At 34.6% G+C, this 14,823-nt stretch overlaps 1 protein-coding gene across 2 annotated transcripts; it reads left to right on the top strand.

Annotated features, from left to right (window-relative positions):
• Positions 1 to 4,782: 4,782 nt before the first annotated feature.
• Positions 4,783 to 10,070, top strand: LOC113342733. 2 transcript variants are annotated; one of them, XM_026587173.1, is made up of 8 exons: positions 4,783 to 4,969; positions 6,675 to 7,747; positions 7,838 to 7,870; positions 7,982 to 8,646; positions 8,753 to 9,135; positions 9,235 to 9,331; positions 9,424 to 9,914; positions 10,007 to 10,070. In XM_026587173.1, the coding sequence occupies exons 2-5, from the start codon at positions 7,600 to 7,602 to the stop codon at positions 8,978 to 8,980; spliced, it is 1,074 nt and encodes a 357-aa protein (XP_026442958.1). In that variant the 5' UTR covers positions 4,783 to 4,969; positions 6,675 to 7,599; the 3' UTR covers positions 8,981 to 9,135; positions 9,235 to 9,331; positions 9,424 to 9,914; positions 10,007 to 10,070. The 2 variants fall into 2 exon arrangements, with proteins under 2 accessions (XP_026442958.1, XP_026442960.1); XM_026587175.1 differs by having other exon boundaries at positions 9,421 to 9,914.
• Positions 10,071 to 14,823: the final 4,753 nt, after the last annotated feature.

Below are 14,823 nucleotides of genomic sequence, written 5' to 3'. Positions count from 1 at the left end.
AAAAAGTGATATTATTCTAAATTGACTTTATATCCTAATAGCTATTTTGCCGGAATATATATAGAGAATGTGTGAAAAATGGAATAGTCAATAATTTTTGCGCATAAGTTGTCTCAATAGCATTTCAAATTATCCAAATACCCTCTTTTTTCTTTTTATTCTTTTTCAATGTGCATGAGAATGGGGATATCCAAACTTCTATATCCAAACTTCTTTTAAAGGTATGCATGGTTAATGTTGGAAGAAAAAAAATTCGGCTTCAATAACGCTAGCTGCCTTTAGATAATATAATAGGTGTGTAATTCTAAGAGTGTTACACCAAAAATACTCCATAAACATATTTAAGAAAAATAGGATTTTTGAAGCTTTTTTTGTTTCCATTTTCCCTTGCTATATATGTGAGGGTAAATCACCCGATGGCCACGTGTCAACATCTCAAGGGATGGTATCATGATGAGATGATAAGATAGAAGCACCGAATCATCTGGTGAAAAGGTGATTTCGTATGAATCGAGACACCTGCTACAAACGTCACATGAATGACGCGTGTAAGGAGAAGTCCAATCTGCTCAAACGGTCAAGTCTAAAAAGGAGGACCGCATTTAATGAAGAGATAAGAGCGGATCTACATCGTGATGGAAAGCTCAGACGATCTATATTACAACCCAGAGGTGATGCATCACGAGGTTCTCCAAGGAAGAGCTACACGATGGCGAGTAGAACAAGACAATTCGGGAGGAGAACCCAGCAAACCATCACGAGGGACAATATAGAACTCGCCCGAAGCAACGAATACGATGTATGAAGACTCCACCAGCTCGACGAGGCCAGACCTTCATGAGCTTAGTTTCCCTATAAATACCAGTCCATGTAGAAGGACATGGACAACTTATGTATTATTAAATGGGCTTTCTACAGAGAATTCCTGAGAGAGATCTAGATAGAGAAAGAGTAAGAAATCTGAGTGATATTGGTAGCTCTTTCAAGGGTACGACCTTATAAACAATAAAGAATACATCTTCTTCCCGTGGACGTAGGTCTTCATGGCCAAACCACGTTATATGCTTGTGTTAATCTCTACTTTTCATGTTCTGTACATCTTGTTTATCTTGAATCTTGAATGTTTAGATAGTTTATAACCTTTAGATTTACTTGGGTGTAGCCATCAGAAAGGATGCAACTACATTTTGGCGCTAGAAACATGGAGGTATGAAGATTTAATCTATCTCCCTAATCACAGCTGTATATCATTTTTATAATATCCATGAGAGAAATGGTTTTCATGCCATTAAGTAGAAATCTGTTAAGATTTCTGAGTAGAGCTCGGACTCAAATATAGTCCACACGATCTGAGAAGTCTAAAAGACCCTCAAAATCAACAGATCTACATGTTTTTACTGGTTTTTCATAAGATTTTTCGTTCCTTTACGATCTTCTTTATCTTCCTCAAGATGCTCAAGAAAGTTGAATATCAGAGTAAAAATGGAGTTTAAACACTTCGGTTCTCAAACGATCTCCTCCATGAAAGATCTGGGAAGAGGTATAGTCAGTAAACTTCAAAGGGGAAAATATCTTCGTATGAAAGTTGAAAAGACAAACTTTTCATGATGTTCTTCATCTTCAAAAGAACTCAAGATAATCCACAAACTTCTTCTTAGAAACCTAACTCTAAGTCAAGATGATGGATTAATGAGTACATAATCATTCATCAAACTCAAAGTTTGTTCAAAATCAAAAGTACGAGAGTGTATGTTCTTCCCATCGTTTTAACATGTTTAGACTGATATATATATATATATATATATATATATATATATATTTGCACGAAAGTGGTGTTCCACTCGTTACATTTCCAACCAAGAATCTTGGATGAAAGGAAACGAAATTCATGAACCGTTTATATTTTGCAGTGTCTATGCAGTATGTATTTGAAGGTAACAAATTTGGCATAGCGGACAATCACTAACTCGAACAGAAAAATCACACCTACTAAACCAAACAACATTATGAGGTTACTTACAGCTGAAGTAAATACTAAGACTCGGTAGCAGGAACCAAAATGCAAATGCAATGTGTGGCAGACACTATAATAATACCAAACAAACATAATGTAAAGAAACGATACACCTGAGTTCCTTTGTTTGTTCATGTGTATCAATAAAATCCGTAGTCGGGGCACTATGTGCACACATATATCACAGATTTGATATTATGGTCAGTGGGTGCAGGAAGAAGATTCTTATATTATTTCATGTGCATAAGAAGTTCTTTACAAACCTAATGCATATCTTAAATAAGGAGTCTATATGAATACTATGTTAACCAAATTTGCTTAGTGGGTCTCATATATATATATCAAAAGACATATCTGATAGATCTGTAGATAATTCACATATACTAACCATATTAAGTACAAAAGAACTACATTTATATACGAAATCACAACCTGGATGGTGGCAGTAGCTCCCTGAATATATATATATATATATGAATCTGAGAATACCAAAATGATGTTCGTTGCTTGAAGGATAATAAGTTTTACTCCCATACGCATGTGCATTTGGAAACATTCTGAAATATATGATTAGATGCACCTGAACTCGAATCTGGGGGATAACTGTAAATGCTAGTGGAGGAACTGAAGAACCAATTTTGTGCAAATTTTAACCATTACACTGCACAACCAAATTAAATTATAAGATCGTAAAAACAAAAACACAACTCAAAGGTGACCTGAAGCTAAGTTGGGGGGTTAGCTTTAATTTCGAATGAAAAACTAAAACTCCAACCTGGGGAAAATGGTATTGCATATATCCAACTTTGCAATCCAACTAGGAAAAGCTCAAATTCATTGACTTAACAAAACCCACAATTCAAATATCGATCTAAACAGATCAATGTATTAGCTAAATATCTTATGATTTTTCTCTTTTACATTACCTTATACTTTGAGAATAAACTTTAATTAGAGCCTGAACTCCAAAAGCTGATATCTCTTAACTTCGTAAGGTCCATGCATAGTTTGAAGCTTAACCTTACTGTTGTTGAGTTTGAGAAGATTCAAGCTGCTAAACGCGAGATGTAACTGATGGTGTTGCAGCTCTTGACTGATGATAGGGTTAACCTGGTGGCATTATAAAGCCTGTTATGAATGAGATAATGCTGCGAAGGCTTAAAGAGCAGCAAAAGATTATATTCGGAAATGTAGTGTCTGTCTAATAGTTTTCGTTTTTCTAGGTTCTGATGCTCTTCATATATTGAATCCCATAATGACCCATGTCTTCTAATCCTTCTCAAACACATAACACTTCTTAATATTATGCCATCCACAACAACATCATCTTCTTCACCACTGTTTTCTCGGCATCAAAGTTACCCTCAAATTATCTCCTGATTCGTACCAATCTTTCCAAAATATCCCTTGTACACTCGAGACATCAATCAAAAAACAAACGAAATCTATCTTAAACCGATTCCATTGTTCAACTGATTTTTCGTTCCAGACTTAACCCAAAATTTGTATCTCCTCGGCGTACACTTTGTCCTAAACCTTCTAAAAAACCCAAGAGACCATGGTTTTTCGGCGTTGGGCGACTGGATGCTACATGGCCTTTAACTTATGGTTAGCTTAGAGGGGGTCGTAACATAATCTCTACCGTCAAACCAAGAGAATATCTTGACCGTCTTTTGTCCATCATAGACACCACCTTTCCTTAGAACATTGATGATATACTAGGCTGTAATAAGAAACACTCAGCTTCGGGTGAAATTCTTCGTCCGGGAGTAAAGTGGACCGACCTTTTGATAATAATTATATTATCCATAGATGACCTTTCCCCATTTTTCAATCAAAACAATTCCTTACTTCGATTTTTTCTCCAACTCTAATTTATATTCAAGACTCAGAAAGCAACTCTTTAGCTGGCGATCTTTAGTCAGAAAAACCAAGCCAAACAGAATTCATCAGTAGCTTCTTCTTTCGATGTGTTCTTCTTGTCTATCCATAAGTAGTTATGAATTATTTACGGGTACCTCTACTGGTTTCATTAAAGAATTATTTGAATTCAATAAAAGCTAATCAAAATAAGATTATTGATTTACCTTGAGAAGATAAGAAATATAGAGTTGATGTTCAATATATAGGAAATAGTATTGCTTCAGATCCTAGTTTATATTACTGACCAGTTATAGGGATATTAACACATCCTGGTGATGGTACTTCAGGAAGGTTGAATAAGGATAAGAGATATTTACAAATATATGCCACTTTTTTATCCTGGGATACAACTCTAGGCCACTTTTTTTTCCCATGACAAAACTAGGCCTCCTTCCATGTTTCCATCCAAAAAGTTAGTTTTGTCAATTTCTCCCCATATGAGATGAGATAATGACGCTGAAATTACCCATACGCCCTTTAGTGCTTGATCTGTTAGTAGTGTTAATCCCGTGAATAATCAACGACTTAGATTTGATGAGCTAGATATAAGACACGTGTGCGGCCACGTATGGAATGATTTGTGCCAACGACGCGTATGTGATTTATTTAGCTGTGAGTTCTGAGACGTTCATCTCGAATCATTAGATCTCGATGACTTTTGACGGCTAAGATAAGGGTACTTCGTAACTAAGGACAGGATTGTGAGATCTCACTCGTTCATCTGGAATTATTAGATCTCGATGATATGTAACGGCTACGATTATTTCACTTCGTAGTTAACAACAGAAGGTACATAATCTCATCAGGTTCTCCATTCTTCTCTCTTTTCCTTCTTCTCTCATCAGGGTTTTCCTTCTTCTCTATCTGTTTTCCTCGTTCGATCTATTAGTTTTATCTTTTTTCTCTGTGTTAGAAGATGGGTATACCTAATAGATCAAAGGAACGAAGAAGTCTGATAGATTCAGAGGCTAAAGTTAAGATGGATAAAACTAAGAAATCAAAAAAACGGCGAAGTAAACCGCGAATTGAGAGGTAACTGACAAACCCTAACCCTATATGTTGTTTCATTAGAAGATTATTGTTTATGCTGTGATTTTGAGATACTTTTGAGATTAATTTCTAGGGTTTATAGTTTTGAGATTTTCAGTTTCTGTGGTTTTGTTATTTTGAAGTATTGTTCTTAAATTTTGAGATAATCGGTTTATTTTCGCTTCTTTATGAATCGATTCTTCTAGGTTTTGTGTTTGATTTCTAGGGTTTGTGTTTAGTTTCATTTATATGGTTTTTCTAGGGTTTTCTTTGATTTCTAGAGTTTCTGTTAGATTTCAAGGGTTTTTTTAATCTTTTGATGATCACTGATTTAGGGTTTTAAATTTTAATTTAGTATATTATTTGGGTTATCTGATTTTGATGAAAATCATGAGATATGATATGGAATATATGAAATACAAATCAAGGTTATTGTATGTATGTTCAGAATCAAGCTGATTCTGGTATTGGTTCTTATTTGGGGACATCTTGATGTGATTGTTGATGTGAACTCTTTAATCTTTGATTAGAAATTAGTGTTGTTTCTATTTTCCAGTGGTGATTGTTTAAGGTTGACTTCTGTAATTATTTTGTTCTGTATTTGCGTTCTTAAGATAATTGTGTTAGACTTTATTATTTGCTTGAACAAACCAAGAATGAACAAACCAGGATTCTGTTTGTGAGAATGAACATATCTGTCTTTTGACATTTATAGTAGCGCATATTATCATGTTTTGACAATAGAAATTTGGGGTTTTCTACTATGGATTATCCACGCTTGCGCCTGTTTTGATTTGTTTAAATGATAGTGTAGTGCTTCATGTTCCAATAGAATGGGTATTACAGCTAGTTTGTGAAGCATGGTTGATTGTGTATCTAGTTGCATTACATGTCTATGTGGTTCATGCTTGCTGCCATGTTTATGCTTGCTGCCATGTTTTTATCTGGACGTATAGATTTCATATTATGTTGTTCTGGAATTAATGCTCTTGGTTGGGGGATATGTATAACATGTTGGAATGTGTATCCGGTTGCAATATAATGCAAGAATGCCCATCACATTACTCTTCACTAGTGGTACTGTTGTATATGATGGAATGTGTATCTTGTTACAATGTAATGCAAGTATGTCATTCATATTAGTGGATCTTGTTACATTGTCTGGAATTTGAAAATGTGGGATGCTTAGAAGAATGTAGTTTACAGATAGAATAGGAAGAATTATTAGTGGTCGAATACTATCCACGGTTTTACCAACTATACTGGTCTTGTACTAAGAACAATGAACTGACATAGAGTTAGTGATTGAAAAGTAAACCCACTTTAAGAATTTGCTTTTGGTGATCTATTTGTATTTTCTAAATTTTGATTTGATTTATATTTTGGTTTTCTCTTATCGGGTAGAAGTGACAAATGTTGCAAATGTAGTTGCCCAAGTACAAACTTGGTATGCATAGTTTTTGAATCAATCTAATGAATAATAAGAACAATATTTTCCTTGTAATGCTAGGGTTCTAACCTTGTAATGTATTATTTGCCTTCTTTGTTAAATATTTAGTTTTTTGCAGCATTATTTTTTTTGCTCTTTTGCTAAATGCATTGGTGGGTTTTAGTCTTATGTATGTTCTTATTTGTAATGCTTTGGAAATGAATTAGAAATTTCAGTTTCTTGTTTGTTTTTCTAATATGGTTTGTTTGTTTCTTGTAGGAATGATGTTGAAGATGACAGGATACCTTTCAGAAGTTTTAAAGTAAATGTGATGGGTACTTGCCAGAGTTTTGAGTTCAGGGATTGTGCTAGAGAAGATATGGGTCTTGATAGGTTAAAGGACATGATCAGGCCATACTTGAGATTGAAGGGTGATGAAATTATAGATATATTGTGGTCATAGGATGCTTGTACTCCAATGTCACTGTGTAGAGAAGAAGAGTTCAAGTGTTGTTGGGATAATGCAGAAATTGATGACAATGGTTGGAGTAAGATGTATATGCAAGTGCTAGAGAGTAGTAGTAAGGATGGTGATGATTCTGGTCTTACCAGTGCTTCAGTTCCTCCACACAAGTACATGAGTCCATTGAAGAGTAGTACACCAAAGAAACCAGTCTCCAAGGGTAATATACCTTGTACTTCAACAGCAAATGAACCAGTCCCCAAAGGTAATACACCTCAAAGTTCAATAAGAAGTCCAAGATTAGCAGCACTGTTTAGGAAGCAAATTGCAATAAAAGGTAAGAAGAAGTTGTTTGTTGATATACCAGATGATGAAGAAGAATTAGGTGAACAAACTGAAGCAATAGAGTCAATTGTGGATAATGACAAGGACGGCCCAGAAGTATATGTTCCTCAGTTCTGTGAAGAAACACAAGCTAGTGTAGCTGAGAACATGCCTGATCCAGAACAAACTCAAAGTACAACAGAAGCTAGTGTTTTTGAAGAAGAAATATTTAATCATGATTTCTAGGTTGAAGCTGCAACACAAGCAAGTATTGCTGAAGACATTCACAGGTTCAGTGAAGGATACAAGAAGAGTGATGAATTTCTTGTTCAGCTTCCAAACATTGAAGAAGATGAGTGTCATCCTGATGAGGACGTTAACAATGTGCCTGGATATGAACAAGAGTTTAAAGATGCCATGGATTACAAGAAGTTTCTGAAGAAGGTTGAAAATGGGTATTTATCTGATAAAGGAAGTGATACTGAGAGTGAAGGTGGTAGTGATGCTGATAGTGTTGGTGGGGATCCAGAGTTTGGTGAAGTTGATGTGGAAAATGATAAGGAAGGTAATAATGTTATGGCTTCTTATCTTTGTAGTTATGTATTTGGTGAATATAAGTACTAATGTTCTATTTGTTTAATTGAGGACCACATAGGGGACTTGATGGATTCAGATTCTGAAAAGGAAGGTAATATTTACATTTTGTTCATTCCTAGTTTTGTTGTTTAATGATTCTTAGCATAATTACGTTTGTTACATATATTGTTTTCTAATCCTTATTTTTTTATTCCTTGATCAGAACAAGTTGAACCATCTGTTGGGTCTAAGTTCAATGGCCCTGAATATAATGGATCTAACAGCAATGTGCATGAACATGATAACTCAGAGTTTGAGAAGCAGTATGCAGACCACCTGAAGGAAGAAGCTGATGAGAAAATGTTCCCGGAGGAAGAAGAAATTGATCCAACCTCACTCATAGTTGGCAGCAAGTTCATGAATAAAGCTGCTTTCTACAAGCATGTGACTAACTTTTGTGTCATCAACAAACACCAAACAATGGCTACAAAGAGTTCTACGATTAAGCTAAGGGTCAAGTGCATCCATTGGAGGTCTCTCCATTGTCCATTCTTCATCTCTGGCATTGTCAAGAAAGGTGAAGGTAAAACTTTCATACTTATGGGCTTTAATCTAGATCACAACTGCAACGGTAACAAGGAAGACATGAGCAAATGTGCAAACCCATCATATGTAGCTGACTGGTACTATGAGAAGACGAAGTCTGAGCTTGGCATTAATGAACCAGTACCATGTGCTGATGACTTAGCAACACAGTTCAATAAAGCTAGAAAGGTGAATATTAGATATCACACTGCATGGAGGGCAAGGGTGAAGGTGTTGGAGAAGATAAATGGCAATTATGAGAAGAGCTACAAACTGGTGCCTGCATTTTGTGAAATGGTGAAGGTAACACTATTCTAGTTTTTATTTTTTTACTTTTTTACTTTTGTCTAAGTAGTAATTTTAATATGAAACAAGCCCTGAAATGATCTTTGCTTTACTTTGTTTGTAGGAGAGGAATCCAGGCAGTATAGCTACATTTTCATATGGAACAAAAGATAATACTTTCTTGTCCATGACAATATGTTTCAAAGCTACAATGGATGGTTTCTTTGCTGGATGCAGAAAAGTTATTGGTTTGGATGCATGTCACTTATATGGGAAGTATGCTGGTGTGATGTTACATGCAACTGCATTGGATGGACAAAATGGATTACCTCCATTAGGTATAATGGTATGAAGGAACGAGATAATTGAAAATTGGAAGATATTCTTGGATGATTTGAAGAAGCTGCTAGGTGATAAATGTGAGTTTACCATCATATCCAAGCAGAAGGGAATCTTGGAAGCTGTTGACCACTACTTTCCCTTATTTGAGCATAGACAATGTGTCAGGTGAACTTATTTATTTTCAGTATTGATACTTGTTCTGTTTTAGAATGTACTATTTTATTATATTTAAGATACACTAATTATTGTTTGTTGGTGTGGCAGACACTTGATGGCCAACTTTAAAAAGTACTACAAGGGGTTTAGCTTGCAGACCCATCTTTGGAATGCTGCCAAATGTTATAAGATGGAACATTTTTAGGTAATCTGTTAGCCTCAACAATTTTCTATTTTTATTCACAAACTTTCTATTTTATGCTTGTACTTACAACTTAGTAATGTATTGTGCAGCAGCATATGGATGTTATGGTAGCTGAGTACCCAGATGCTGCAAGATGGCCCATTGATGAAAGGCCTGAAACCTGGTCAAGGTCTCATTTTCCAACTACTAGCAAATGTGAGCACATCAACAACAACTTCTCAGAATCCTTCAACAATATGGCCAAGAAGTTGAGAGACAAGCCAGTATGCAAGCTGGGTTTGATGTATGGGCAGATGGTAATGGGGCTTATGAACAAGAGGAGGAATGAGGCTGCCAAGTGGAAGGATGGTGACTTGGTTCCAAAGGCAATGAAGCTGATTGAGAAAATGTGTGACTTGACCACTAATTTTAAGCTGGATAGTGCTGTAAGGGGGAAAGTGTATGAAGTTACCAGTTGTCATGGAGCCATTTTTACAGTCAATCTGCCAAAGAGAATTTGTAGCTGTTTGCAACGGCAGCTAAGGGGATTTGTCTGCCAGCATGTTGTCTGTGCCTTAAAGCCATTGAGACCAGTTTGGGCTGAGTAAGTTTTCTTTTAATATGTTTTTGTCCTTGCATTTGTTTTATTTGTTTGCGTTTTAGTTTCAAACACTTAGTTTTATAATGTTGTTGTAGGTACTGTGACAAGTGTTATTGGCTGGATAGCTACAAGAGAACATATGCTCCAGAGTTTACCCCATTATTAGGCCCAGATGACTATGAAAAGGTAAGTTTGAATATACTTTTATGTATTTTTCTCAATCATTCTATGAATAATTGGTTCTTCTAACTTCTTTAATTACAAGGGATGAATTTTGAGGGATTGAGTCGAGTACCTACTGGATCTTTTCCTAATTGCGAATCATTAAACTGAATTGCAATCAAGAATCGATTCAGTTGGTGCTTCGATGGATGGATTATTTCAAGTTTAATAATCAAAATAAACTTATGATTTCTTATAATCCAATATTCTGTTGGATGCACCTGTACAATCTTAATATGTATAACCCTTTTGATGATGGGTGTGAGAATATCGACACACATACCAAGCCCTTCTATGAAACCGATTCATTTCACTCCATAGATTTCTGATCCTTTTTGTGAATAAATATTTTTTTTTGAACTTCTTGAACTATGATGGGTTATGATGAATTATTTTAATAACATTTTATTGTAAGTGATTACATAGACATATTAACTTGGCTATTTACTGCATTAGTTTTTGATTCTAAATCAGTTTATCGACTAATTCACAATCAAGAACAGATTCAGTCGGTAATCGACTTAATATATCTAATATAATCTTTTATGGTAGAATTCAGACGGTGCTCCGATAGAAAGATTATAACAAGTTTTATAATTTGAATGATCTTTTTGTTTCTCGTCATCCAACATTCCGTCAGGTGCATTTACATCATTTTAACCATTTTGGTGACTCTAATAAGGTGATAATATTGCAAATTTCAATATTGCATGTATGAGTATGATAGCGCTTGACCCGATGTGAATTGCATTTAGCGGTTGTTCGTCAAGAATCAGGACCGAAGCATTCATAGTTTGGGAATAGCAGAAATCCCGCATTTAGGTTATGCTGGACAGCTCGCGGGACCCAACCATAGTGAATATATGTTAATTGCAAAGGTGAACTATTATATTTGATGCCTTAGATTTATGAACTATCTTGTGGATAATCCTTTCTTTTAATTTTTTCGACTAAAAGAGTGGGGTTTGATCAATTATTTCAACATTTTATCATAAGATTAAATTAGACAAGTTAAGTCGAGTGCCAAATGAGTTTGTTCTTGATTGTAAATCACTCGGTAAACTGACCTTCAATCAAGAACAGATTCAGTTGGTAAACGACTTAATATGTCTAATGTAATTTTCTTATTGTATAACTCAGTCAGCGCTCTGATGGATGGATTATACAAAGTTTCATAATTAGAATAATATCAGACGCATTTACATCATTTTATTGATCACCATCATGATTACAAGTGTTTTAAGTAATATGGAACAATAATTATAAGTGTTTTTTTACAACGGCAGTAAGTTTGGAATTTATAAAATAAACTTAATTGTTCATCAAAGAAAGTAAAATAAATTCAGTTATTTTGAAGAAAAAAAATTAAGATTGAACTTCGATAATTTTGGGAAAATATCCCAAAATATCCTTACATGTTTAACTAAACCCTTTGAATCATCGGTTTGTAGTAATTTAGATCTCATATCGTCATAGCTAATAACATTATTTTGTACTGTACTGTACTTTTATTTTTTTTGTTTTTTCTTCCAAAGGATTTCCCGTTGCATGATATTCGAATATCTTAGTTAACTTAAGGTTTTCATCGTGCTCCGAAAAATAGTAAGAGGGAGAAGCTCTTGGATTTTGATTGATATTTACAACTCTAAACTCATTTAGCAGGAAAGTTTAAATATTGTTGTTAGATTACCGGTTCATACATGAACATGAATTCCACACCTGTCGTGGGTTGGTCACCGTGTTTTATCACGAGCATGACTGACCAGTGCTTCCCCTCCTATCCCATCCCAAGATCGGTAGATGGGCGATGCTTCTGATTATCCTCACTCGGGATAAATTACGGTGACAAACCTACGATAACTAGAGGATTTTTTTCTTACATGACAGTAGTTTTCTTTTGAAGACGTAGTATAAACAATTTGGGAAGATAGAATCATGATTTTGAATTTGCGTTCTTTACTGTAAAATATCAGAAAATTAGGTTGGTAAATGTACGTAGTAAGAAAGAGGAAGAAAAACGAGGATCTAAGTTTTTTGAAGCTTCTTCGTGAATAAGTATTTTTTCTTTAGTTTTTTCAACTACAATCTTTTAACTTCACTGACTATAAAGGATGGGTTTTGATGAATTATTTCAAAATTTTATTATAAGAGATTAGAGATATTACCTAGGGTATCCACTGTATCAGTTCTTGACTCTAAATAAGTTTATCGACTAATTCACAATCAAGAACTGATTCAATCGGTACTCGACTTAATATATCTAATGTGATCTCTCATGGTAGAATCTAGTCGGTGCTCCGATAAAAGGGTTATAATAAGTTTTATAATTGGAATAATCTTCTTGTTTCCCATCATCCAACATTCTGTCAGATGCACTTATATAATTTTAATATTTATCTCCATTTTGGTGACTCTGATAAGTTGATAGTATTTCAAATTTTAATATTTCATATATGACTATGATAGTGCTTGGACCGATGTGAGTTGCATTTAGCGATTGTTCTGCATGATTCATGACAATATCATTCATACTTTAGGAATAACAGAAGTTCCGCATTTAGGTTACGCTGGATAGCTCGTGGGACCCAACCATAATGAATATAAGTTAATTCCAAAGGTGAACTGATATATTTCACCCCTTAGATTTATGAACCACCATGTCAATAATCGTTTATTTTAACTTTTTCGACTAAAAGGACGAGTTTTGATGGATTATTTCATCATTTTATCGTAATATTACATGAGACAAGTTAAGTCGGGTACCAAATGAATTTGTTTATAATTATAAATCACTCGATAAACTGATCTTTGATCAAGAACAGATTCAGTTGATAAACGACTTAATATGTCTAATGTAAATTCTTATGGTATAATTTAGTCAGAACTCTGATGGATGGATTATACAAAGTTTCGTAATTAGAATAATGTCAGACATATTAATTTACATCATTTTATTGATCTCCATCATAATTATACGTGTTTTAAGTAATATGGAAAAGTAATTTGATGGCAATACTCACAATTTGACTTTGCCACACATACTCTAATTTTTTACAACGACGGTTGATTTAGGATTCATAAAATGAACTTAATCTTTAGTCAAAGAAAGTAAAATAAATTTAATTATTTTGAAGAAAAAACTTAAGAGTCAAACTTAGTAATTTAGGGATACTTGACCAAAGCCAAGTAGATAAGACCTTTTACTTTTTCGATGATCCACAGGGTGAGCAACAGTGCCACTGCAAATACCAGATCTCCATCCGCGTCCGATCCATTCGCACGATTTTAACATTCGTGGGTGGATGGGTTAAATGCATTTTTTGACTTGAATTTGGGCTCTAACGGCCAATGCTCCTGAGATCATGGAAGCAATGCTGCAGAAACATGAGATTTAAACATTTTTCAAAAGTTTCAAAGGGAACGGATGCTGTTCCAGAGAACATAGTTAGCATGTCAAGGCAATGTTCGTATTTGCACTACAACCAAGGGGATGTTATCTTACAATCCTCTTATAGGGTTGGCACAATAGCAGTAAATATTGCAACTAATAGCAAAGATCTGTGCATTTGTAGACATTCTATTTTAGTAAAATAAAAGAAAAATTAGTAAAGGATATTGTATATGAATGATTTATAACAGATCTAAATCATGCTTGGAAAAATATCCTTGCATGTTTAACTAAACCCTCTAAGTCATCTGTTTGTAGTAATTTAGATCTCATATCGTAATAGCTGATAACATTATTTTGTATTGTTCTTTTATTTTTTTGTTTTTTCTTTCGAAGGATTTCCTGTTATATGATGGTTAAACATCATAGTTAACTTAAGTTTTTTATTTGTGCTCCGGAAACTAAAAAGAGGGAGAAGTTCTTGGATTCAGACTTATCTTTATAAGTTTAAAATCGTTCAACCGGAAAGTTTAAATTATTGTTCTTAGATTACTGATCTTACATGAACATGAATTCCACACATGCCGTGGGTAGGTCATCGTGGTTTATCACAAGGGAGACTGACCAGTGCTTCCCTTCATATCCCATCCCAAGATCAGTAGTTGGTTGAGTGTTGATTTTTTAGGCCAAGAACCTTTTGATTTTCTTCACTTGGGATAAATTACGATGACAAACCTACAATGAACATGGAATTTTTGCTTACATGAAACTAGTTTTCTTTTGAATCTGTAGCGTAAACATTTTGGGAAGATAGAATCACGATTTTAACTTTGCGTGCTTTTGTACAAAATATCAGAATTAGGTTGGTAAATACGTAGTAAGAAAGAGGAAGAAAAACGAGGATCTAAGTTTGATAAATAATTTCTAAGCTTTTGTTAGTGTTAATTGTCGGTAACACAAATTTTTCACATCATAGATTAACTTAGGGTTTATAAAATGACATTAATAGTGTTTGGGAGGAAAAGATATGGAGTTTTCTTAAGTCGCTTAAGGATGTTGATTAGAGTCGATCACATACGAGAGTGATAGATCGATTGCGAGTTGAATATTGCTATTTGTCTTAACTCTCTCTCAATCGGACAGCACGTTGGACCGAACCCAAGGTCAATTTATCATCACTCAACTAGATAAGGCTTTTCACATTTTTGATTGATCCAAGACAACAAAGCCGATCGATCCTCCTATAGTTGGGACAATGGAGTGTCCGATTTTGTGACAAAATGTGGCACAATCTGAATGGTG

This window comes from Papaver somniferum, unplaced genomic scaffold (genome assembly GCF_003573695.1).
Source record: "Papaver somniferum cultivar HN1 unplaced genomic scaffold, ASM357369v1 unplaced-scaffold_47, whole genome shotgun sequence".
Lineage (NCBI taxonomy): Eukaryota > Viridiplantae > Streptophyta > Magnoliopsida > Ranunculales > Papaveraceae > Papaver > Papaver somniferum.
This window is presented reverse-complemented; position numbering and strand designations above follow the sequence as displayed.